Here is a 27233-nt window from a genome sequence, read left to right as displayed (position 1 = left end):
ATTGCTCTATTAGCAATAGCAATAACAGTGGGGTACTGTACCTATAGCCACAATGCAGTTAGTTACCAGATAGTACGTATTGCTAGTGCCTGACTAATTGTATGACTCATCCTCAACCACTTTCATAGATATACACTAATGGTCCACTCAGCCTCTTCCCTATGCAAGTCATACGCACTTCATTCATCCAATCTACTGGTACAGAAGAGTCCTTTGGCAATATAGTCAAAAGGCTGGCCTCTGGTTAAAAAAAAAAAAGAGGGATCGACCTCCCTCCCTTTTTTTATCCATAATTCGTCGAGCCAGTGACACCGTGAAAAGATCATATTAAATGGCATTATCGTGGAAGCGCGTGGTAAAAAAAAAAAAATGCATGGTACAGTCCATACGTAAATTAAATTTTGCTATGGCCCCTCGAACCCTCGCCGTATCGGAGGTCTCCTTTTTCATTTGGGCCTAGAGGACCTGGACACTTTTACTGAGCTATCTATCTATCTTAGGCCGGGCCGTGAGTTATAAGGATCACGTGCATTGTCAGCAAGCGCTACCGCCGTGGCCTCCTCATGAATAATGGATACTGGTATAAGTGAGTGTAATGAGAGACGCACTAATTGAATCTTCCGTGGTATAATTAATATAAACTATACGTCCGTAGCCGTGCAAAAGCATAGGCATTAATTAAAAGGCAAATGAGTCTCGGGCGCCTAGGAGAATATCGAGCAGAGGACTATATAGAGATTGTCCGTACATAATGATTTTTCGACGTTATCCGTTAGATCGATGAAACGTGGAACGTGGAACGTGTCTGGTTGGTAATCCTGCGAGTGACGGCAAGTCACGATCCTGCGATACTTTTACCAAAGTCCCGTTAACCGTTGTCGATCATCACCTGAATGCTGACCTCGACGTTAAATCCTTTGACACCTACCCTGACACGACTGGTCTCTCGGTCTTATCACTCATCGCACCACCTCTTGAATCACCTCTTGAATCACCTCTTGGTCTTACCTTTGTCTTTTGCTGATACCTATAGATATACCGAGAGTACAGCCTATAGGGTCAGGTAGGTAAGTTTCGATGTAACGGAATGGTGTCTTTCCGACTGTCCGTGTCCATGTTTCACTGGGAAAGCAGCGGTAGTTTGTATGGAAAAAAAGAATTGCCTTTTCACGACAAAGCGAATTGTTTGATTTGATAGAAATTGCGACTCGAACCGGGTCCAGGACAGGAGAGGCCAATCGAAACAAAAGTCAATTAATCCGAGGAACGTGCCATCCGCTACACTTTTTGGAATCACAACAGGCGGTCTTTATCTGATATCAAAGATTTAACGAAATACCGAACGGACCGTTTTGTTTGGCTTCTTGGTCTTTTGATAGCCGCGTCAGGAAATGCCGGCTGAGTGTATCTCTTTCATTGTAAATATTTGACAGTGAATCGTAGACGTTCGCTGGATTAAAAGGGAAACAACCAGTGCGCTGTATACAAAGGCTAATTGTAGTTAACAAGCTTATCGCTGGACAATCAGGGCCCGTGGATCGCGTTAGTGTTGAAGAATCGATGTGGTGGGTGGAAAAGAGGGGGAAAAAAGGGAGAAGCGCCTAGCGGGTTTTAAGAGAGAGCCGTTTCATCTCTGTGCGATTCGTGAAGCTCTCTCTCCCTCTCTCTGTCTCGCTTGTACTATAGAGATGCTTGAATGAACGCTTGGTAAGAAAAAATGACGGGGTAAAAAAAATTTGGAAAGAAAGGCTGACCGGAGGAAGGCACGGTAACGTCATGCTATCACGTATAGTTCGAATCGGGTCGAACAAAGAGACGCGCATTAGCGCAAAACTGACAGGTTGACATTGATTCGCCGATTTACCCCATCGCGTCTGCGTAAACAAAAGAAAAAAAGAACACAAGGAGGCGACAAAAAATGGGGAAAAAATGTCGAAACGAGGTGTCGACAATTTGAAGGTTAATTACAGAAAATCGAAGAAGCCGTCGCGGTGTGACCGTTCGAGCGGGTGTCTGTGGGTAATTCACGCGAGGAAAAAAGAGAGGCCAAAGAGTGCGAAGAAGAGGTTAAAGAAAGGAAGGAAAAAGAAGAGCATAAAGGGGTAGCCGTATATATTGGCGAATAAATTCGTAGCAGGTCACGCAGCACAGGCTATTGGTCGCGGTTCGATCAACCCGTGACAGGAACTTCTTTGGACGGCGATGCCAACGAATGACGTACCGTGCCTGTCTACCAAAAACCGAACTGTCAATTGCATTTTTGTTTTGCCACCGAGACGAATAGAGTCCGGAGCTCTGTACGTGCTCGGATGAAGATCGTCGAAGGGAGGTACAAGAAAGACAGCAGTAGAAAGGCATGGGAGTGAACGGGAGGTGGGAATGAAAGATCCGTGTCGAGTTCACGAAACTTTTCTCAAAACTCGTTAAACCGCGTTCTTGAATAAAATTCTTCTCGCGAGGATGACCTCACCTCTCGAGCGAGGTTGACAACTTGGACACGCCTGGCAAATAATAAAAACTCTCGGGGTCCTTGGAGATTAAGCAGGCTCGTGATCGGCACGCGTGACACGCGACTCGCCTCTACTATATTATATCCAGCTTCATCGGGACGATTTTTGCCAACCCCGAAGGACGGCCGACCTTAAATTCACATGGCTGAACGATACTCGTTGGGTCTTCTCTGTTTTTTGATTCATATAGCGTCAATCGGACGGACCGAAATCCTACTAGGTGTGCCTATACCTGCGCGTCGGAGTTTAACGTTGAAAAAGAACCTGACCTTATCAGAGCTATAACGAAAGCCGGATAAGTGGTTGGACGAATAAAAGTTCTCCAGCACGATTTCAATGGAAGGTTCCTGGACGAAGTGCGGCCAAGAAGGTGCGGCACACCTCCTGCGAGGACTTCCCAGCCACGATATCGGCCAACTTCTCGAACGTCCAACGTCCAAGGGATTCGAAGTTCGAACGTGTACAGGTACTTTGGCTATTGCGAGGATTTCTATGGAGTCGTCCCTAAGTACGTGGAGGAGTAATGAGGTCGGAGGAGGCGAAGGTGCACTCGGGCACCGAGGCCAAATTTATTTCGTAACCTATAGTGATAACTCGATGCACTCTGCGAGTATCTTTAGTAGCGGGAATTTTTCAATTCCTCGAATTTCACCTTCGGAACGCTTATCAACCAAGGGGAGAAATTGATTTAGCCATTCGATCTCATTCGCGCGTCCCATCCTTCTTGGCCTCATGTTACTCGCGTCCCTCCTCTCTCTTACGCTGAATCTACTTTGCCAGACACGTAATGAAATTCGCGCGACTTCGGCATCGGTTGACGATTGGGGTTGGGATAAATATCTGAAGTAAGAGAGACAGGAGAGGCACGGAAGGAAATTGAGAGAGGGAGGAGGAGGAAAAAAAATAAATAACGAAAATCCAACAGCTAAAGAGGAAACGAGAATATTTCGTCAGAATGAGAAAAGTGAATAACACCAGGGGGAACGTATGAAGGCGTGCCATTTTTCAGCACCTTATTGTTCCGATAGTCCTCGAGGATGGTGGAGGGGTCCTTTGTGCTTCACGAAATAACTCATTCTCCCTATTTTACCCAGAGAAATTTACGTCTCTTGTTTCTGCATCAAACCCTCCTAGTCGGCCTTGCAATTGAACAGTCCTTCGATGTTTTCCATACCGCCTATCAGTGCCTTGCAAGCTGCACGAAAATATTACGCAAGACAGTTTTTATAATAAATTTCAAATCTGTCAGGACAGACAAAAATAAAGGTTAAATAAAAAAAAAAATTACGTTCGAAAATGCTTGATATCCAGGGAGATCTTCGGTATCAGCGTAACGCTAGCGTTATTCGTAGGATGGTAAAGTCGCCTTAACGTAGCGTTACTGTTTCCGCACGAGGTCTAGAAATATAGTCGGACTCGAATCCTCATAGAGAACGGCAACCTTAGGTTGTCTGTAGGGAAAAAAGAGAGAACAAGAGAGTCAAGGAGAGAGATGCGAGGGAGACGGTTGGGAGGAGAGAAGCAAGAAGGCAGAAAGAGGCCGGAGGGGCGAGGAAAAAGAAAAATAGGCGAATAAAAGAGAAAATGGAGTGCAGGAAGACAAGTTCCTTGATTTGATGTGTCCCCGTGTTTACTGCGGCATGCCGCCATATTACGATGGGTTATTCAACATCGAACGTCAGATAACGGGTACTCGGCGCATACCAGCGATACTGCACGTTGCACATTGCACCCGACCATAATACCACGCGGTTATAAGTATACACAGAGCGGTACGTATACACGTGCATAATAATGATATCCATATAAAATGCGTATAAGGCGTTCATATACTTCGTATCTTTTAATGAGCTACATTAAAGCCCCTCCCCCCCCCACCAGTCATTCACGGACACGTTGCATTTCCGGTATACGGTATTATTTCTTATACTTTTAGTACACTCTTATCATTAGACCAAACGAGCTGTTGTTGCTAAACGATAAAAGATAGCTCGTGTAACATTTCCGCAAGTATACGTTCATTACAGAGACGAATCGCATACGTGATGAGGAAAATAAAATTTTTTTTCTTACAAAGCAATAATATCTGTAATGTAAAAACATATGTTTTTAATAAGAAAATCTTTGATAAGATTAGCTATCACTGAGATTAGATTCGAATTGATCTCAAGGGAGTCATCTGATTCGAACTTGGGATGCTGCGCGGATGCTGAAGAGAAAGTGGTCCGGAGCATAGGTGAAAACGGGCGGTAAGAAAATAATAGGAAAAGGGGTAAAAACCGAATGGGAATAAAAATTGGACTAGGTATATACTATAGGAGATATACCTAGGAGATATATCTCGGCGACCTTGCCGAGAGCAGTCATCGAGATAACCGCGAAGTCGCGGCTACATGGCGGCAGGCTGGTGTGACAAATTACACATAATTCACGAGTCAATTTCACACATGGCCGTCCCAGTCAGCGATCGAGCAAGCGAGCTCACTGGCCCGAGAGAACGAACGAGCTTTTGTATAGGTAGTTTAATCCACTTAGCGTTATAGGGAGAAGCCCGCGTTTCTTTAGCGTATTCCGTACCGCACAGACATTACGTGTCGGACTATGAAGGCGGCATTGAATACGAATACACCGTGCCGATTCGAGACACTCGTGGGAAATAATGTAGTAGCAATGACTCGGTACGGGAACGGCGAGCGATAAAAAGGAGGCTATTAAAAAAGAATTTTTTAACATTTCTAATACGTGCGCGCGCGGATATACATATATATTTATTCCATGCATGAATACCGATCAGATCATTCGGGTCCAGTGTAATTTATAGGGAACCGGACTCGACCGATGACGCATGAATTTCCATAAAGCTGGGTTAATAGATTCCTATATAACTGTACAAGCAGAAAAACGAGTAATCAACGGAACGACAGAGGCAGCCAGACGGATTTAATCTGAAATCCGGACCGTTTTACCAAGCGCGCCAATACCTGGTAGCAAAAGCATACGGAAGAGGCCGTTTTCATTCCCTTCGATTCTTCCTCTTTAACTCACTTACCGCCACTCACTTTTTCCAGTCCCGCTTCTCCGGGACGAAGTTACGCGAGGGGTGGCTAAAACGCCCGGGCTTAATTCTTCCCAACGATCCGGATTAACTCTGGCAAGTTTGCCCGGCTCATACATCGGGACAGGGCCTTTACCAAATCCTAACCGCTCAATACGAATTTCCGGCCAGTGGCTAACTCGCCACGCTGCTCCGTACTCGAAAACTTGTTCGGGCACAAGAAACAGACGCGAGACAAACAGGTCGCGCACGACAAGAAATTATTTCCCGTTACCGAATCGAACTGGCAGTGCGTTCAGGAACCAAGTATCGTGACATACGGCTGGATAGCATTATGGTAATCTATAGATATATACAACGACTTGAAATCATTGAAAATGAATTCTGCTAGTGCATGGCTCGTGGGCTTGTCTGTCATAAAGTGACAGTGCGTGCTTAGCTTAGGGAGCACGATGAAAATTAAATGCGTGGCTCCGAGATGGTTCATTCAGGATCGAGAGGGGAGGGAGGCTACTGTGGGTAATGGCAGGTGAGGATACGAGGGTCACAAAGAAGATGAAAAAAGTGTAGATGGCCGTATTGAGAGTGATAGTGGAACGAAGAATGACCAGCGGGCATCGATACTGGTAGCTCGTGTCGGACGTGTATTGTCTTCGCGTTAGTGATGCACGTAACCGTGTAATTCGGCGTGTCGGACGTACGAGTGTAGGTGGCCCGGCCCGAGATATTGTCTGCAGCATCAAAATATTCAATTGTACCCGGGCCACGTGTACGCTTTCAATCTACGAAGTACGAATGGCTGCCGCTCGGCCGAGAACCATCAAAAGTAATTACATTATCGGATGGTCTTCGTGTGTCGGTCTACAGCGAGCATGCCTCTACAATTCCTCGTGTCGGACACGAGCGCGAAGGCACGCTGGGTGCAGTTTTGAGAATTAAATTCTTGCAGTGAGTGCACGCAAATTAGAAACATACCATAGAGCAGGACATATATATATATATATATATATATATATATATATATATATGCGCGATATGTATTTATATACATAAACAGACTGGGTTTAAAAAAAAAAAATAAAAGCGAGATTGGCGTGCGACGTCAGTCAGTAGGCGAATTTTAGTCGAAATTAATATTTCCGTAATAAAAGAAAAGAGGAAGAAAAATTTGTACACATATTTCGTTTGCTTTCAGCAAACGCGTAGTAGAGAAAAGAGAAATACCGTATGCCTTTGCGCGTTCGAACCTTTGTTACGCAAATTCAGTTCTTTTCTTGCCTTCCTCGTCCCCTTCGCTTACTTTAAAAATCGAAACCCACGTGTCGATATTCGCTCAGGCAAAGTTTCATTGTGCGAAACGCGAGGCTCTTTTCGAATCGTCGCGTAGAGAATTAAAAAATCGGAGCGTGACCATCCAGCAACGTTGAAGGCAGGAATATATTCAATTCCAGAAATTCCAATGGGTGCCTACGGGCGTATTCGGTACGAGGTGGGGAGCAGATAAGGGGGAAAAGAAAAAGGAAAGAAAAAAAAAAAATAAGACGGGAAAAATTTGCCTGCGAGTGCAAAGAGCGATTGAAAATGTTGGCACAGATTCAACACACTTCTTATTCAAGCTTCGTGCACATGCTAAACTGGTCTTATCGATAATATCGAAAGGCGTCCAACATATTCAGCCTCGGTGACTCCCAACGAAAAAAGGGCCTGGCGCACGCCAGTCCCCCCTATTAGCCATGGAAGACTCTTACGCCATTAACTGCATTCTACGACTTTTTCCATTCCCTTTCTTTCTACCTCCTTTATACGGCCGCTCGTACGATCCGCGACTGCAGGGATAACCCTTTCCCGCGTCACAGGCTCCCAGCGATAGTTGAGAACGCGGCATCCGGCACGTGCGCCATCATCCCTAACTCAGGGCCCCGTAAACTCTCGTTATTTTTCCAGGTCGTTAGAGAACCCTCGCGTACCGATTTCCGCCAATTTTTTTTTTTCCAACTACCAATAAGTACCCTAATGAAGTTTCTTATCCCGATAATTTCTACAGTACGACGACTCGTACGTTTCGATAACGATACAATAATTATAGCTAATTGATACCGAACCGATTACGGGATATGTATTAGATCCTTTCGTATAAAAAGATCCAAGTTTACATGGCACGTTGACTTGGCGTAACGACCACCCGCAATTATGCGGCATATTGCGCAATGATATACGCGAGCAGCACTGGTAACCACTCCGAGCATTGTATCTTATGAGATACAGACAGAGAACGTCGTTGGTCCAAGCTATACGATCTACATCGTCTCATCGGGAAAGAATTTTATTGCTTTTGTTCCGTATATCGTTTGGAGTGGGAGTGAGAGAGCAAGAGGGATGGATAGACAGGGTACTGGTTGAATGTGAGTCAGAGAGAGAAAGAGAGACGGATATGCTGTATAGATACAGAGACTTACAATCACGATTATCCATCAAGCCTTTCCACGGGGAAGAATCCAGCATCGAGCCGTTCCGATGCCACTTGAACCTGAACGGGATCTAAATGTGCCTCGTACATCAGAAACTGAAGTATTCCGCGTATATAGCAGTAATTTTACGTTCATCATTTGATATAATGGTTACATCGTTTTCCTCTACGATACCTTAGTCCAAACCCGCAGCCACGGGCATTCGTCGATGGCAGCTACAGAAATCATATTGCATACGTTTGGGGTCCCGAAACTATTGGTCATCGTGGTCGATGCTTGCTGGTGGTTTTTATGACTTTTTTTTTATTTCTTTATTTTTACCAAGATATACCATTAAGGGTTATTGCATAGGCTCTTATCTGCGGTGAAAGAGATTTTTGTCTTATCTGGATACCTGGTGCGGGTTTGTTTGCGCTTCTGGTCGAAAGGGTACGTCGTGGGAAAAATGAGTGGAGAAAAAGGCGGGTGATATATAAAAAGGGAAGAGGCGGTCCTTGCTTCATGGAATCATTCAGTGGGTGCAGTTGGCATGGGCTCATGTGATACGACATAAAGAAATTCCACGTGGAGTCGTAAAGGTCGCACCTTGCAACAGATAATAGGGTAATAAAAGTTCGGAATGCTTTGTCGAACTTTGGTTTATATTGTATCCTGTGGGGATATTTTTTAAGGGTGTAGTATAGGGTGTCTATTATCAATGTGAACACGTGTGAATGTCTCAATTAGGGTTTTTAGGTAATGTTAATTTATCGTGTGAAAAATTCCGACAAATTTTATCAAAAGGGCGTACAGTTCTATTCAGTCGGACAGATTGGGATGAAAATTCACGGTCGTTAATTGCTCGTTACACGGTATTTTATATATTAAACGGTTGAGCAATTCGTGGACCGTAAATCATGTTTCAATTTAATAGGAATCGTCCGATGCTCGACTTTCACGCAGGGCCACGCTTGTGTGAGCCATAGAGTCAGTTTCACGGATCATAAATATTCTCGTGACATAGTAGAACTTTCCTTGCAGCCGAGTAAGAAGTTTAACTCTTTCAATGAAGTTGCTTCTGGGCTTGGAAAGTGCTTAGGATCTGTAATGCTCTATTATCCTCGGTAACAGGGTTACCTATTATCAGGCTAAGCATACAGCAATACTTTGAATGTCTGAAAGTACGTGAATGTCCTGAAAGTACGATTTGAACACCCTATACAAATATTATACCCAGCTCAAACATTTTCAAGTATATTTTTATTGTTTTTTTTTCCATTATATATATATATATATATATATATATATATGTATATACTGATATAATAACCAACCATATATAACATTGCAAAGCCTCGTCAGTCCGTGCAAACAAATAATTTCACGTGACATATCAAAACGTTATTGACTCACTAGCTATATTACCAGACCGGATGGATGCCTCTTTTGTTCAGTACCATCGTATTCCTCACGAGAGAACTTTTCAGCGAGTGACTGCCATCCAGAAGGCAGAGAGTAGTTTCAATTCCAAAAGATTCCCTGACACGAAAGGACTGCGGAACCAGGATAGAAATAGTTAAGGATGTATAAAGCAGTTTACATTGAAAATAACGAGGTACAGTACCGTTACCGTGGGAGACATTCAAAGGTTCCTGTCTCGTGCCTGTTTAATTAGCAAACGTTAATCAGAGACGAAAGAGCCAAGAAGGACGAGGCAGAAGGAAACGGTGGAGGATCACAAAGGATCGTATTGCTGAATGTCTTGTTTGGTCTGTTGTTACAGGTGCCCTCTCGCAATCCCAATTTCCGGTCTTTACGATATACGCCCAAAAGAGTTGCCTGGGAGTGAAACCCTGCGAGCGGGCCTGGTGCATCGACAGGGTGCAAGGACATCGACTTCAGGGTCACACCAAGAGGATGGTCAGCGCGTCATCCCGTCAACACTGCTTGGAGCTTTGCTTAGGGGAACGTGAATTTCTTTGCCGGTGAGTTTGGCACTTTATTTTTTTTCATAATTTTTCTTTCGATTTTACGACTCCTCACGGGTCGCGTGTCACGTGCTATGGCATTTCTTACGAGGACTCGTACGACGACTAGATGAGACTTTCCTCTCGTATGTCGCGGGATGCTGGAATGCATGCTAACATGCTGTTCCCAGTTATTGGATTCGAGGTGTACGGAAAACTCGTCTACCGGTACTCAGTCGTCTTGGGCAAAGTTAACTTCAGTCGTGTGTTAATTTGCTATTTATGTTGTTAGTAGTTACGTATAGGTAAGGAAAGGCACGAAAATGGGAATTGAAAAGAAGCAAATGGAGACGGCGCGTGCTCAGTCGGCAAGAATTTACTTCTTTGTGGTGTTTCCAGCGAAACGAGGGGCAGTTCGGCAAAAAGGGGGTTGCGAGATATTTTTTAAGGGACGAATGCTTGAATTTTTATTGGTATCGAGAATGGTTTTTTTTTTTTTTTTTTTTTTAAAAATGTTCATCGTTCCTAACTTACCCTCTTACGCTTCTACGCAAAACTTATTTTATTGGACACTCGGTGTAACCGTGCGTAACTGTACGCGATTATGCGTATCAGGATGTGCTTTACGAGCGCTTGTAATATAGTTTTTTTTTTTTTTTTTTTTTTTTCAAAAATGTTCATCGTTCCTAACTTACCCTCTTACGCTTCTACGCAAAACTTATTTTATTGGACACTCGGTGTAACCGTGCGTAACTGTACGCGATTATGCGTATCAGGATGTGCTTTACGAGCGCTTGTAATATAGTTCCGTGTCATATGGGGTTTATGCGTTTACCTTAGCAATTCCAGGCCTAATGAGTAGGTCGTGTCTTTTCGTATGTAACTCGCGATGCGTGTATGCGTTATGCTCCTTTTTTTTTTTCTGAACGAGATAAAGAATAACGATAGGAGCGGTTACTTTTCTCTAATTATATTAAAGGCTAATTGGTCTGCTTTATAAGATTCGTTAGAGCGTCTCGTCGTGGATTATTTCAGTCACCGCGGTCCCACGCTCGACACGGTAATTCATAGCAATTTAACGCAGCATCCAAATGATAAAGTTCATCTACAACACGGTCCGCGAGGATTAGCTTAATTCTTCAAAAAGTCTCGCGTATCTTTACCAGTTTGACAATTCGAAAATATATTTGACCAAGATTTCGCACGAATCTCACAAGATCCTTAGAATTGCAAAATTATACAAAAGTCCTTATCAATTCGTGTTATCGATAGCGGTATACTAATCGCGTACTTTTGCACTAATGAAATCTACGTCATTCGGTCATGAACTTTGAAATCGCGACGCGTACTGCTACACGTACATGTCCTATAGCAAATCTGAGATGAAGTAGTATATATTTGCAATGCTACAGTCCGTTTCAGTACGAAGGCTACGCGAGCGGTAACAACAAAATCGCTCGTCAATCTACGTAGAATATATCCAGAGGTACAAATACCATTTTACGAGTAGGTATTAGCCAGCTGCAACCTTCGTTCCGTAATTTCGTAATCTCGCGTTCCGTGTTCCTGTTTGTATTCCGAGAGGCAGGGAAATCTCGCGAGCGTGCGAGTACCAGCCGCGCCGGTCCAAAGTGAAAGGTCTTTACCGACTGCGCTCTTATAATGACCCTTGCATAGCCGACTTTGACCCGAGGAGGTTAAGAGGTTGACTGCAAGCGGAAAAGGCATTAAAAGTAGCCTGGTCTCGAATCTTCTTACGTATTCCGGCGGTTGCTTCGTGGCCAAGTCAGGACGGTTCAAGTTCAGGAAACGGAAGAGATCCCGGGTGAAGGAAAAAGAAGAAGAAAAAAAAAACCCTTGAAGACTCCGCTGCATGACATTCGCCTCTGTCACGGTGGTTCCCGGCGCAGGGAAAGGTCGGACGGAGTCACGAAATTCACGTGAGGAAATAATCACGGGGGGACGTTACGTAACAATGCGTGCGTAAGAGAGTCAAGCTGGCTGCGTGTCTCCGTGAACGGTAGCTACGTGAGAGAAAGAGAGAGGGTTGCGCAGGGACTTACGGGGGCCTACAGCCAAGAGAAGATCACATTAACATTCTATGGGAACGGCATTTCTTATATGCAATCTGCTTGACAAGACCGACTCCGTAGGACTTCACCGAGGCAGCTCTACGTTAACTGTTTCTTCCCCTGGCAACAGGGCATGCCGCACACTTCCAGAACTGCCTGTTTCTTTTTCTACCTGGTCCCCCTGCCTTTTCTTTTCATCCACCTTGTTTCTACCTCCGCTCCCTCGCCACGTTCTTTTGTGCTCCCCATCTCCGTCTCGTTCGTTTTTTCGTTCACCCATGAAATTAGTTCGGTACTCCTCGGGGCCGTAGAAGGCAAAGAAAATTTTAAGGGTGAAAATACCTCAGCAAGGAATGCTCTTTAGTGGCAGGCACAATTGTGGTTATTAAGTATTTATAGTGTCGACGATAAGTTGGCTTATCTTGAGGTTATTCGATTCTACGTTTCGAATTTGACGTGGACCTAGTTTGCGCTCCGGAAATAAAACTTCAGCTGGCAGTTCGGTAAGGGGAAACTGGTTCGGGTTCGATGCTCCCTCTCTAGGAAGGATGATTTGTTGTTGCGAGTAAATGGAAAGCATTCTGCGATCCCTGGGTCCGGCTGAGCTCGCTCCGGGGCTGACGAGCTTTGCGATTCGATCGTACCACGTGCTGCTCGATCAGAAGAAGAAAGTCGATGCCCGATGAAGCTGGAACGTTCGGGCTTCCGGCCTGTGAGACGCACCGTAGGATATCGGTTATTATTCCCCTTGCATCTTGCCGTGCGGCAATCCCTTCTCTCCTCGTTAATGAGTTTATTGTGTAAGAGTCACGCTAAAGTTATATGCCTCAATCAATTACAATAATGTAATATAATCATACAAGGTCCCGCGGCGCTGAGCAATATAACGAGGTTGCTCTAATGAGAGGTTAGAACAAGGGATGGGTATACAGTAATGTGTACTCGGATACGTATATAATAGGTATATATACGTATTATTTGAAATACCGGGAAACAAATTGTTATTGGATCTAATTCATCCCCATGTATTTTACACAGGTGTTCATGCGAGTAACGCGTTAATATGTAACGTGATACGTCAATCAGGGATGAAAGAGCGTTGTGTAGCTGAGAATTAAATTGTTTTAAAGTTAAAAATACAGTGATTCCCTTTCGATCTGGGTATGACGTATGTACGAACGACGGATACAAATTATATGCACCCTTCGATATGAGAACGGGCGGGGTCGTGGATATACTCGAAAATTCACAGTACATTAATCGAGCGATGGACCTTTATCTGGAAAGCGTCACGGGCGAGAATAAACTCTCGGGAATTCGTTCGGGCGCCAAGTTTGGCAGGATGAAGGGAAAAACAAATGTTGGTAGAATAGATGCTCGTAGGCGATACTCTCTTTCTATATATATATATATATAGAGAGAGAGAGAGAGGTTCGAGAGAGGCTGCAAAACATAGGGGTGGTCAAGTGGATAGTAGAGGAAGGGAAAGAAGAATAGGGAAAAAAAAAAGGTAAGACCGGAAACAGGGTGCCTTTTCATCCCCTTCGAGTAGCCCTAGTCCAGTGGCCGAGAGTAGATGCCCGAAGAAAATGGGCTATTTTTCTCGCGCCTTTTCTCCACTTACCATTAGGGTACACTGCCCGTAGCAATAGCACATCCAATTATAAGTGTGAAATTCCTTGTCAGTGTCTACTCCATCCCACCCTCTGTCCACCCACCTGAAAACGCTCCCTTGAACGGCTGCCAACTGCAGGATACCCTGCTGGCGAAATGACTCCGACATACCGCGAAAGCCAAATCTCGACTGCTGGAAAATTCTTGGGATTCTTGCAAAAGGGTAGAATTGCCCGTGCATATATGTACAAATACGCGTATATACAAATACCCATTCCTGTGACGTTTTGATGCCATCGAACATAAATGATATTTGTGTTTTGAAACAGGCACAGAATTCGCCTCTGGCAGGAAAAAGATCGCGTAAAATATCACCGAGAAATGATGTAATCCAGTAGCCAAAGCCAAGTGGTAGCCGCGTCCCGTGAAATAAACGATCGTCGCACGTTAACCGTACGTTTTATTTATTTTTTTTTCTTCTGACATGAATTATTCAAACCGTGCGGGGCCCGTCTTCATCGAGTATTCAATCGTGGGCCGGTGGGTTCACACGTTATATTTTTAGACCTGAGTAAAACGAACGGTTCAATAATCTCGATGTCATTCGACCAGTATACAGGATTCGCTAATGTCTATAGACCATTGGACCGGTTACCGGGACAGTTATGATGATCCGTTATCCCGGTGGAAGCAGGGCGCGCGACTCTACACAGTGTATTGGCAGTATTGAAAGCTCCCTGTCGGATATGGCCCGTTGAAACGATGCGCATCCGGCGAAGCGAGCTGTCAGGTTTTGTAGCACGAAGCTGCATCTGCAGCAGCGCAAAGTCATAAAATGCAACTGCATCGTCGCGTGTACGGAGCAATTATCGTTGGCGAGAGGAACCTTGGACGGTTCGGTACATGGCGCTGATCCCAGTCGTTGATGCTGGTCGTCAGCGGCGGAGTTGGCTCTGCTGGTCCATGGATTTTCGGTACTCGCGGTACAAGATGCAGCGAGACTTTACATAGGATTCTCGCAGCATCCAGGGGATCCGTAGTTTTTGAAATAGGGGAAACAGGGGGGATGCTCTGAAATAAAAGATGGCGCCCGGAGGGGGAGGCTAGCCATACCTCCTATCTCTTAAGTTATCTCCAGCATCCTTTTCTCCATCTTTATCTTCTGGTTCGTCATCTTCGCGAATAATTCTCTCTCTCTCTCTCTCTCTCTCCTCCGGCGTGGGCGGCTCGACGCAAAAATGTTTTAACGCCGCCAAGCACAGAGCAATCAATCACCCGGCAAAGTTGCTTAATCCCTGCAATAACTTCTGCACCACTGGGATATATCGTGAACTGACTTTGCGATGCGCCAGGAACGGAGCCACCAGGGAACATTAACCCGCTCGAGGTTTCCCATACTGGTACGTACAGCGAGGATCTTCAGTGATCTTCGTACGTGAGCGCACCTGCAGATCTGCCAATACGCCTAATTAAATCCATTCCCGTGAACACTCCGGCCATTTGCGCAATCATCTCGGCTCTTGTGGCTCTCTCTCTCTCTCTCTCTCTCTGTAGATACGCTCTACTGGCGGATACGTTGTCTCTTCTTCTCCCATACGTAAGCAGCATCCTGCCTCCCGTGATTCTTCTCTCGCTTCGATCCGACTTGGCGAAACCGCCTCCCTCACTTTGCTATTACCGTGGAAACCGCCAATAACATTTTTCCAAAGCGATACCGATACGGCAGTGCGCCTCTACGCAGCCATACAGATACATATAGTACACATGTACCTATCTGTTTGCAAATACTGATCGACGCGAAGAAAGCATCACGCTGTATATATGTATACACGTTGTATATGCTAAATAGGTTTCCTGTTGCGTAACGCGCACGCTTTCGTAACGGTCTCGGTACTTTATAATCCTGTATTATTTATCCTGGGGTCAAATTGCCATCAAGGGCTTAACAATCAATCGAAGGTCGATCCACGTGCGTAATTTATTCCTACAATTAATCCGCGTGATACCGCGAGATCGTTTGCCGCTTCCTTCGCGGCTACGGTGCTACGGTAGGAATTACAGGGTGGCACGAGGGGTACACAGGAAGTAAGGGTGAAACAACCCTCGTAGCAGAATCGCCCTTCTCCGTTTCCGGAATAACCCAGTCTCGCTACCGAGACAATAGCTTTCATTTTTGGAGTTTTCGGATTTACGTGGCGGGAGGGGGATTGTTTCGAGTACTGGCCACGTGATCCAATATCTGAGCAGGCTCTTCGGATGCAAGAGTCCATACATACAGCTACCCTAAAGCTTTCCACTTTGGAAATATTTAACCTTTGTATTTGCATGCCTGAAAATCATCGAGGAGTCAATAGAATATTTGTGACCCAGTTTAATTCGGTATAATCAGTAGCATGGATAATAGCTCGATTCGCGTAATGACGTTTGCGGGAATTAGCACGCGAGAAACATATGAGAGAACAAATATTCGAGTGTAAGACGGAAATCTAGTAGCGGGAGTTTACGGGCTTGATGGTGAGAGGCTGTTATTCGAGTGCATTGTGCGCCATCTACAGCGGGTAATGCACGCAGTATATACAGGTTCGGTACTAAGGGCAGAGCGCAGGGTGCGAATACGTGAAAGCGGACGCGGTACAGGGGGTGGATTTCTCTGGAATGGCTGCTAACTGTAATCCGGCTTTATGTTGCGAGTTACGGAGTACGCGCAATCAAATTCACAAGATTTCACTGTACCAAGGGTTCCTTTCATTAGGTGCATATGGCTTTTACCATATATAATATATTATATAGTATTTCGTGTAAGAAAGCAGCGAACGGGTATTTATAATACGTAGTGAAATATCGAATGGCATTTTCTGCAATTATTTTTTTTAACCCCTCAAATGACTTGAGATTCAATATGAAAAATTCTTCTTGGTATTAATCAATCAATTCCTGATCGGTTATTGACTCTCGTCCCGGAGATTTTGAAATATCGGCCAATTAATATGCGCGGATCTTTATCCCGAGGAATGAATACAGGCGTCTTAATGCTGGGGAGGATATTGGATATTCAGAAAAAAAAAAAAAAAGAAGAGAATTGACTTACTTGAGGGTGCCACCCTTCGGTTCGATCATAATATTCGGAGTATAATGAACCGTTCGAATATCCCCGACGAGGAAGTTCATGGGGATTAAAACGGGGAGTCATAGATATATATTTGGATAAATTTCCTAAGGGCCAAAATTTCATATTGACAAACTCACACAGAATCCATTCTGCTCACGACGCTTAGGTCTGTCTGATCCCATGTATCGGGAAACAAGGTGCCATTGGATGGCGCTTGATCGGAGTTGGCTGATAGCTAACGTGACAAGCCCAAAGGGTACATGACCATCTAACGGGTGAATCTATTGGCTTGTGCAAGGAGACCTTGGCAGAGTTGGTCAGGACTGGCTTCAGCTGATAGCTAACACAGTCTCCTTGAACGATGGTATATTATTCCATGATCTCATGAGAGCCGACCCATAGGAGTCAGACGATAGACTCAAAAATACAGATCCATCCAACCGAGAGGATAAACGATGATTTCCTTCCAACTGATTAAGGATGAACATAAGCAATATGACGAGAAGTACGTGAAGTACATATATATATGTATGTACACACGTGCACTTATATATATATAGATATACTAGATATATATTTATATATAGATTGCATTTTCGTGGGGGGTGGGATGGAGGGGGAATTTTTTTCAGTTGTCGCTATTAAGCATGCGAACAGAAATTAAAAAAATAATAACACGGGCAACTGACGTGCAATCGAAAAACATTCAATGTCTGTCACATAAGATTTTTGAAATCGTGCACCGTTTCACCGCAAACGCGCATCTTAGCAGATACACTCTGTATATATATATACATTCCCTGTATACTTGAGAATCATTAATTTTTCTCCTAACGAAGATTCCATCGCAGTATGGAAATAAGTGAAAAAATTGAATGGACATGTATAACATGCAGCTATCGGGGTAAATCGTTAAAGGACATCCTCCGGAGATCTGGTACCAGGACGAACGTTAATTCAAGGTGATGCGAATAGCTGCCAAGTATGCTAAGAGCGATTGGATACGACAGGATTCATTGTTTACCACGTTATATGCATCTGACGTTCTCGGAGTATCTTCTTCGTAAGACCGGTCCACCCTGAATGTCGCTTTCCAAGAGTAGGTTCGATCGACCTTGTATGAGTAACAAGAATTAATATCCTCGTCGTCCTGGCGTGTTCACTTTTGCCGGCGACATCGCGTACAATAAATACCTCCTTGCCGTAGTAACGACACTAAAGGAAATTTGTAATGAAACATACAGGACATAATAGTGGATGGTGGCGAAGCCCGAGAGAAGCCACTGAAGCGATTTATCACGAACCCGATGTGATCGGGCTCGCCTCTAGCGCTGGACGTTAATAACGCTGCACGGATCACGAGTTCTACCCACCTCCGGCGCATACCTAATAAAGCAGCGCCAGCGTCAGCCTTAGATTCGCTCTTTGAGAAAAGGCATCGGGCAACAAAAAGGAATCAGACTGAAGCCTTTGAGAAGCGAAGGTCATGTCCGAACGGTTTGAGATACCGTACAAAAAGGCCCATCCTTTGATACAGGCCTCGGTGCTCGATCGCACGACCGCGAGGAATGACGTCTCTACCCTGATCGATGCGGGAATTACGACTTTTCGAAACGAGAATAAAAATTCGCGTGTCGTCGAACCTGTTAATCTACGTAGTTCCCTCGATTCCCTAGGATATGACGTATAGTTGAGGTATAGGAGAAAATCGATAAATTTAAACGTTCGAGTGACTTCGGGAGCCAAGTGGCAAAGTGACAGGGTTAATCCCAGTTTTGGCACCGACCGGCCGAACGCTCCCGAGAAGCAAACAGCGCGGGCGCCCCGAGAGTTGTTTCGAAGGGGCGCGAGACCGAGAGATGGTCCAGATGAGACTGCGAGGATGTTCGACGGAAGTGAAGGAGGCAACGGAGGAGCTAGGAGAGCACGGGATTGTACCGTTTTACGGGAATACAGCTAGTAGAGCCAGTAACACCGGAGAGATAGTGAGTACTGGCAGCTCGTTTGCGGACTGGGATATAGGTAGTCTCGAGTACGAAGGATGAAAGGTAAAGCAGCAACGTGCAACCTGAGAGCGAAGCTGAAGTCGATGCTACGGTGGTGGGTATGTGTAACAATACAGTGATTGCTGTTGTACTGCCGGGTTCGACGCTCCTGCTTTTCTTCGATCTTCGTTCCTGGGCTCTATGAGCAACGCGATCACCGTTTCATTTAAAAGTGCAAAAACAAGCGCGGTTTTGTTCGGCGAGAAAGAATGGACGAAGCGATAGACGAGGGTAGCACGAGAGAGACCATGGGAAAGAGAGAGAGAGAGAGAGGCGATAGAGAGGATAATCCAACCCAACCACTATCGAGCCAGAGGCTCTCTTGAACGAGTTGGCAAACTGCTCTGCAGTTCTCCGCTCCGTACGCTGGTCCAGCCGTCGTGCTCTGACCTCTTCTGCCCAATGCTATAACTACTCGATAAGAGTTCAGCACTGCGTTTCCTACCTCCTGTAACTTTTATGACCACGAAGCCTCGAATTTCAACGCTCGATCCGCGCCTCCTGGTATCCCTTTTGCGAATCGCGCTACCAGAATTTCTTTCCATGGTTAAGTATACACGCTGGATGTACCTGGCGCTTGTGTACAGTGCCTCTTATCTATAGACACAGGGCTTTGCAATTACTGTGTGAAAGTCGGCTGCGCGTCTCACCAAATTTCCCAAAGTTAGTTTCATGCGCGAACACTAGATTTCCGACAATTTTAATTCGTAACTTTCCGTCACGAGCGATAGGGGCGCTCTCCTCTTTCCATGAGTCCTTTAGCAAATTTAAGTTTAATGGATTTTCTTCAAGAGCGACTCCGTTACGTTTTTCACGATCACGAGGAACCACTTACGTTACTGGGGAAACATAGTGGATATAGAATACGTAAATTATTAACGCAATACTTTTTTTTTCTGATAATATACATCGTTCCTGGATATTTTTTATGATTTGTTCTTGTACCGTGACAGTGATATTATTCGCAGAAATTTTGGTTATGCTCATTAGCGAATTATCGTACGATCATTAGCGAAAAATGCGCAAGAAAAATATGTATTGTCTATTCGGTATAACGACTTATGAACGCGAAACATTTTTATTGAATATATTATTTCATATAGTTGTACCGCTTTTTTCGTCGCGATGGCTCTTTGACGAATGCTACGAAAAAAAAAAAAAAAAATTAAGAACTATGAAATTACGTGCTAATCCCGCGCGCAGATGTTTCGAGCGCTTGCGACTCTCTCGAGAAACGATAGTCTCGTCTTTGCGTAACAAGTGCCGCCCTGCAGCTTTTCTCATGCAAAGCCGACAGATGCGATGACATTTTGAGCTTACGTGCTAACGTATGACGTCTACGTACCATAATGTTCGCGTCAGTCTCAGAATTTTCCTGTATGTCTCCTGACTTACCTGAAACAAGAAAAAGAGAAGAAAAATTTTAGCACATTGTCAAACAGACAAACACGAACATGTTACGCGTGCAAGAAAGCTGCCTCTGAGAGGGTTGTGAATAAATTTCATTTGAATATTTAACAAATAAATAAATAAAATATAAAGCAATATATATATATATATATATGTAATAACGGTATCTCAGGTACCCATACTTAATTGCACCGAAATACCTAATCTGTTCAGGAGGGTAGGCCGCTTATTAACGATAATTTAAGAGCTCACTCCAAGATACCATATTTCGCTGTCAATAATGATATATAGGGAGGCGAGTGACGTGACAGCGGCATAATTATGTTCCGAGTACCTGGATCCTTTTGATCCTTTAACTGTAGCCGCCAAATAGCAAGGAAGACACACGTCGTTGCATGCATTCTTAATAAAGAACATTATACCCCGAGATATTTAATCATTGGCTATTACACCTAGACTCAGGTAAGAGAACTTTAAGAAATCTACAATACAGCATTCATCGGGAGAATATAATATAATAAAAATAAATCAAACAATACTATATGTATATCAAAGTTTCATTGTGTCTTAAAGTATTGCTTTAACTATTTCACAACTATACAGTCAAACGCAAAATTAATTTCACAGTGATTTCAATGAACTTCGTACAATTCTTAATTCCTCATTATTAAATATCCTAAATTTATCATATCATTCGCCATTGTTATCCATTTCACAGTAACGTTCTCCATAGGACTCGAATGGAATACCAATTTAAATTCAACGGTGAATCGAAAGAGATGAAAGGTGTACAATGCATTCAAAAAATTTTCCCTTTCACTCAAGATAAGCACCGACGTCAGCACAGAGCGAAATTTTGAGCTTTCCGCAGTAAAACACCGAGTGAAATACCTTTTGTGCCAAATCAACTAGTGTTAAATACAGAGAGGTGCTTTGCTAGGAAACAAAAAAAAAGTATAGACTTTCAAGGGAGTCAAATGCCCCTGTATATATGTATACGTATATACATTGGTACGATAAAAAAAAAACTCTCTACTTTTACCACATCTACTTTCACTGGTCTTCCTTTCTCCTCTTACTTCGCGTGCTTTCGTTTATCCATCACTCTCGGAGCCAGACGCAACCCACCCCCCTACTACAACCCCCTCCCCCCCACGCCACATGCCATCTGTTTCCATACAGTCCTTGCGAAAATGCGAGATTTTCCTGCGAAACGAATCTTTGACATTACACACTGTACGTAAGGTAGAGCATAGCGTCGCGACGCTCGTTTCTCTGTGCATATATGGGATCAGCAAGTAGTTTGAATTTTGCTCGCGCTAACCTATCTTACGGTATATGGTATATTCACTAGGAAAGAAATTCGCTCGATTTCACCTGAATCAGCGAATTCTTTTTACTTGAGGTATATACGTGTATGCACATAGGTGATCGCATTTTATTTATCCCGCAAGAGTACGCGTGCCCGTATGTGTATATTACGTGTATGTAAAGCAAGGAAGGATTCCCACGGTCACTCGTAAGGCACCCTGGCATTTCTTAAAGGGAGAGGCGCCGCGACGGGGGGTGTTCGTTACGGCAGTAAATATGACTGCGATCCACATGCACCTACATCCCTATATTCTATGTGCATTGGGTATACCCCATTGCCAGGAGCACTATCAAGATTGCCAGACATCGCGAAGCTTATAGATGCCGGTTTGCTACTTTCTGATAAGTTTGCGCATATTATAACACGGAATTCATAACGTATACCAAGCGCCTTGCTGCTGAAAGACCGGAAGACGCATGCTGTTCGCCGTAAATGCACTGTTGGGTATCGGCTGATTCAAAAGTCCCCACGATAGCACTTTAACCTGGTCGTCTATCTAATCGAACCTTGTGACCCCTGATTACAGGGAAGTAACTTTTTAATTATGAAAATTTCATAGACGTATGGTAAAAAATAATTTTTTTTTTTTTATCAATAAGATATAGGAAATGAAAAATATTTAGGTACGTTTGCACCCTTGGTAGTCCGTTTGAAATTGTAATCTGGACCAAGTAGACTGGTTCCGGTCTTCGATCCCTTCCTACGGAATCGCATTCTGGACAACCTTCTTCGGGAGTCCTTGGACGTTTCCTAGAGGATATCGGATATTTGGATTGATGATGCTTCACCCGGAAAGCGATGTGACGTCAGTAGTTGGATACGTCGAAGAGATCGAGATTACCTATAGCCGATAGCGAAGATAGGAAGAGTCTCTTCGAATGGATCGAGAAGATCGCTGAAAGATTTCGCAATTTTATAAAAGACCGTAACGATCGCGCGCGACAGGAAAATTTGGGAGGGTGAAGAAAAAATTTGAAAAATTTTCAAAAATATACCTCACAATTTCTACATTCTACATTCTCATATCTACATTCTTATATATTCCAAAACTATCGGGTACGTCACAGAAAATGAATTCGATACTATACATAAAGTTTCATACGTCCAGCCAGATATTCAGACACGTTTCTCATCCATTTTCCAATCGAACGAGCCGCGTTTCTCTCGCGGCCCTGTTTTTCGCCGGCAAAACCATCGGGACAGGCCGAGAGACCATATCTTCAGATATTTTTCTCGTGTCTACCGAGCCGTCCGCGAGAGAGAGAGAAAAAAGGAGCAATCAGTCGGGAAGATCGAAAGAACAGCAAACGAGAGAAAACACGCATCGAATCTCTTGACGAAATCTGAAACGCGCAGTCACCGCATTGAAATCCGGAATGGCGGATCAACGTCGCATTGTAACGTCGACGTCGGCATCAGCGTATCCAATATTTATTTCGCATTGTAAGCCGCAACGTGGGGTACGGTTTTTCCGGAAAAGATTTACTATAGTGAGAGTCCTGAACGAAAGAATGCATCCGTGTAATATACTATACATATATATATATATATAACATACATATATATATATATATATACCGTCAAAGGGCCCGCGCGCACGGCAGCCTCCCTATATGCAAATTCCACTCACTAAAATAACCGTCGGAATAATACATAGATTGGGGGACGAGTTAGCGCGCATTGCGAGAAATGGACAATATATCGTTGGTCAGCCATTACGGAGAACCATTAGATAGTCGACACGTCGAGATAACGAGCATTAGCCACACACAACAGCCACGTTAGGTACGGAGGCACAGCGGGCGGCGATCCATAGGCCGGCGTATCACAGAGAGGAGCAGTATACCTACTACTCCACCTCGCAACCTCCCAACCAACGTAACATCAACTTCCACCTCTACCTACGTACCCTATTGCTTTCTCTCTTCCACTCTCCTGCCTCTCTCCTTCAGTCTATGACTTCCAACGACTCTCACTCCATTTACTTCGTGCTTCCAATGTACCATTCCATATTCACTCTCGACGTGCATGCGTTTCCTATGCCTCTCATATTCGAGAGTGCCACGAGGTATAGACTCTCGGTATGCGAGAACATCACTAGCCAACGGTGTTTTACTACGTGACAAACGTCACGCATTCTGGTCGATCGGCCGTTTCCGTGTTTGCTTGTACCAGGGGACTGGGTATACAATGTTTCAGTGGGAAATGTCTTGTAAGACATTTATAATATGAAAATCATATTTACATTTTTGAAAATGAAAAAAAAAAAAAAAACAGTTTATGAGTCAACATGGAGGCGCTGAAAGTACGAAGAATGGATATTGGGGAAAATATTTTTTAAAAAATTATATCGACCCACTGGTATACGTGGAAACAATGAGAAAGTTGAGAACATATTTTTTTTGTTCACGTTTTGCGGTGAATTTCTAATCTTTTATAAATGAGATCTAACAGTGGGTATCTATAGGTATATATATGATATAGCGCGATGTGATTGTTAGTCTAACGATAATATCGTGGCGGGGGGTGAATGCGCGTCGTCGGGGATGATTGCGTCGTAATCATATCTACGGGGCTTGTCTCTTTTTTCCCTTCAGGGTAGTTTCAACCCCCTGTACTGAAATTCTTATGTCGAACTGAGAACTAGCACTACCTCGCATCTGTATAGCTATATCTCATGTATATATACATGTACGGGGCTGCCGAAGGGATGAGAACAACGCGACCACAAGCGTTTCGCAATGTAAATCGAGGGCCGTTCGTTTGACTAAATAGTCAGCAGGGAACGTACGATGCGTACGTACATATATACACATCAGCGTTGCTACTAAGCTTACACCAGGGAGTTGGAAATATCCTTACTGTTCCTTTTTCCTTTTGTATAGGTTCCTTTAACGGGTGCCTTTTTTTACAGAATGTTTCCGCGTAGGGTCAACCTATGGAAAATATTTGTATACGGCGAGGAGTATTTTTATGGAAGAAACATTTCTCTTCGGTTTACATATATATTGAATGAACGACAATGTTTTATAGAAATATTACGGACGAGAATAACACGGCTGTCGAACGAAGGTGGCGAGAGGGAGCGCTTTAAAGGTGAGCAGGTTATAACGATCCACCTGGTCGGACTATTGTCGAGGGTAAAGGTGGTGACGATTAAGTCGTTGGCCTGTTCGAAAGTCATTACTCATAGGTCGGCCGTAAGTCAGAAAATCGTTAGTCAAGTAGGTGCGAAGTAGGCGGACAGGAAGTTTGTATCTGTCGCCCGTTGCGGACGGCGTACCTCCAGGGCTAATAAATTCATAGGGTCTGATCGTACGGACGCGAGGAAGAAATTCCTATGGATAGAGGAAGAGAGAGAGAGAGAGATGGCAAAGGCTATGTGACGAGTACACGTTAAAGATAGACACGTTGCACGAACCATATATATATATATCAGAGTCAAAGCAAGAAAGTGTATACATATGTATATTTCTGACACAGCACATTCGAGTGTATAACGAGTACTCGATGCTGATGAATAATAATAACAGAAGAATAAAATAATTATAAAATTTTTATTTATTTTCATAACTCCGCTATGTAAAATGGCTACCACGGCGACACGTTGTCTCTTCAGAATTTTGGGAATCCATATAAGAAACCAGTGCTATATCGCCCGACATGGTTCCCGTAACAATGCCACGTGGCGTATCTGGCGGAATGTACCTTAGCGGGATGATTGTGTGTGATCTTTTCCGGAAAGATTAAAGTTTCTTTTGTGTCCAAAAGGAAGAGGATGGATCGGTATTTTTAAGGATAAAAAATATGAAACGATGTTTCTCTAATAGAAGGGGAAGGGGGAAGGGGGGATAACGCATGGACGCACGTGTCTTCGCGAATGCCCCCCCCCCCTCCTCGAACCCCTCCATCCCGTAATCGTCACGACTCATCTACCACGGAATGTGGAAAGCATTCACGCAGCATCCCTCTCGCATCACTAGACTGCACGTCCAGAGAGGAGAATGTGAACCAGCCAGCGTTTGTTTAACTAAACAGTGCTGGACCCAAGTAAATCATTCAAGGAGGATAGGAGAATGGTTAAGGGTCCCGTGCCGCCTCCTAATGCATGGATTTACCTGCTGCCTCTATCATGCCATGCATAATACCATCGTGCGTGATACCAACTCCGTTTTCTCGTTTCGATTTACATAATTTGCTGCGAGCTGGACTAAGAAGGGGTTAAAAAAAGAGGGAGCGCGCCAGCATCGCATCCCATTGCACAACAGTCAGGAAGGACGCAGTCAGGACGCCGATGCATGCCTAAACCGGGGCATTTGCTTTTGATTTGCTTCTACCCCGAAGTTTTTCTTTTTCTTTTCTTTTCTTTCTTCTTCTCTTGCTCTCAGAACCAAGAGAGCACCACTTGGACATATGTAGGCAACGTCGTTACAGCGATAGCGTGCGTGCGACTTCGTGTGTATATATTTATATATGTATATATATATATATATATCACACTCAAAGGTTTACCTCTGTACAAATCCTACCATTAAAATATATACTGCTACTCGGAGTACCATTCTTGCACGATGCCTTTGCGATCGCTGACGATTCGTTTAAATGGGTGGAAGGAAGATATCGAAGAGAGGAAAAGGGAGAGAGAGTGTGAGAGAGAGAGAGAGAGAGAGAGAGAGAGAGAGAGAGAGAGAGAGAGAGAGAGATACACAAGAAGAAAATAGTTATAGGACAGGATTTTATTGCTCTCCATTTACCAAGAGGGCTCTCTTCGATTCCCACAGTCTCCTTCAGCCTTTTGCGAATCGAAGAGCCGTTATCTACACCTCGAGTATCTTCGGCTCTGTCCAATTTCTTTGATTCGTTTGAAAAAGGATTTTCAAGAATTTGCCAGCTACGACGGGACGGCACGCGAATAACCAACCCTTACCCTAAAAGTCCGGGACTCGGTCGCTAAGGCTTCCGCAAGATGTACGAGCGTCTCTGGTGGTTTCTACCCGTAAAACACGAGGACAATTCTAAACGAGGCGATTAAGCTAACCGGGCGAGAACTCTTAAGTCGGGCGATAGCGTACGAATTCAACGATAAGTCAGAAAGTTTTCCGCGAGCGAAAAGCTCTCAGCGACTCGCAGCTCGACCCCCATTCAACACTGACGCTCCTCCGATTTGCATATATGCAAATCGAGCGATATAAGTAATTAATTTGTAATCAGCCAACGTTACCATTGCGTTTGCGCACGACAGATACAATTCATTAGTGCTGGCGATACTTATTAATTAGTGCACCTCCCCTCCGTTCTCCGCGTCCCTCTGATCCCCCCCCCCACCCCCTTTTTCCACGTCAATTAAAGATTCACAGGCTACAGTTAATTATCGCACGGCCATTGTTTCCCATCCGTATACCTATGGGCAACTATTGAAATGGGTCTATCGCCGTGGTCGTACATGTGAACACGCCTGCACACCCGATGCTCCACGAATGTACCACACTGGCGAATAACTTGTTTCCAGCATCAGCGAACCATTCACCCTTATCCTGCCTTCCTATCCTTTCTCATTGATTCCACATCGCCGTTGCCAATGCCGATACCAACCGCACTGCCCTCTATCTCCTACTCCCCCCCCCCCCCCCCC

General features: G+C 44.3%; 2 protein-coding genes across 5 annotated transcripts in view; one reads left to right on the top strand and one right to left on the bottom strand.

Annotated features, from left to right (window-relative positions):
* LOC107272898 (autophagy-related protein 16-1) overlaps positions 1-27233 on the bottom strand; it is a 212623-nt gene that overhangs the window by 79663 nt on the left and 105727 nt on the right. The window lies entirely within an intron of this gene.
* The window catches only part of LOC107272897, a 101586-nt gene that overhangs the window by 60143 nt on the left and 14210 nt on the right, over positions 1-27233 (top strand). For all 4 annotated transcript variants that reach the window (XM_015750533.2, XM_015750538.2, XM_015750535.2 and 1 more), the window contains one exon: positions 9796-9997. In XM_015750533.2, the coding sequence (XP_015606019.1) occupies positions 9796-9997 (202 nt within the window). The remainder of the gene's footprint in view (positions 1-9795; positions 9998-27233) is intronic.

This window comes from Cephus cinctus, unplaced genomic scaffold (genome assembly GCF_000341935.2).
Source record: "Cephus cinctus unplaced genomic scaffold, Ccin1 Ccin1_scaffold1310, whole genome shotgun sequence".
In the NCBI taxonomy this organism is placed as follows: Eukaryota; Metazoa; Arthropoda; class Insecta; order Hymenoptera; family Cephidae; genus Cephus; species Cephus cinctus.
This window is presented reverse-complemented; position numbering and strand designations above follow the sequence as displayed.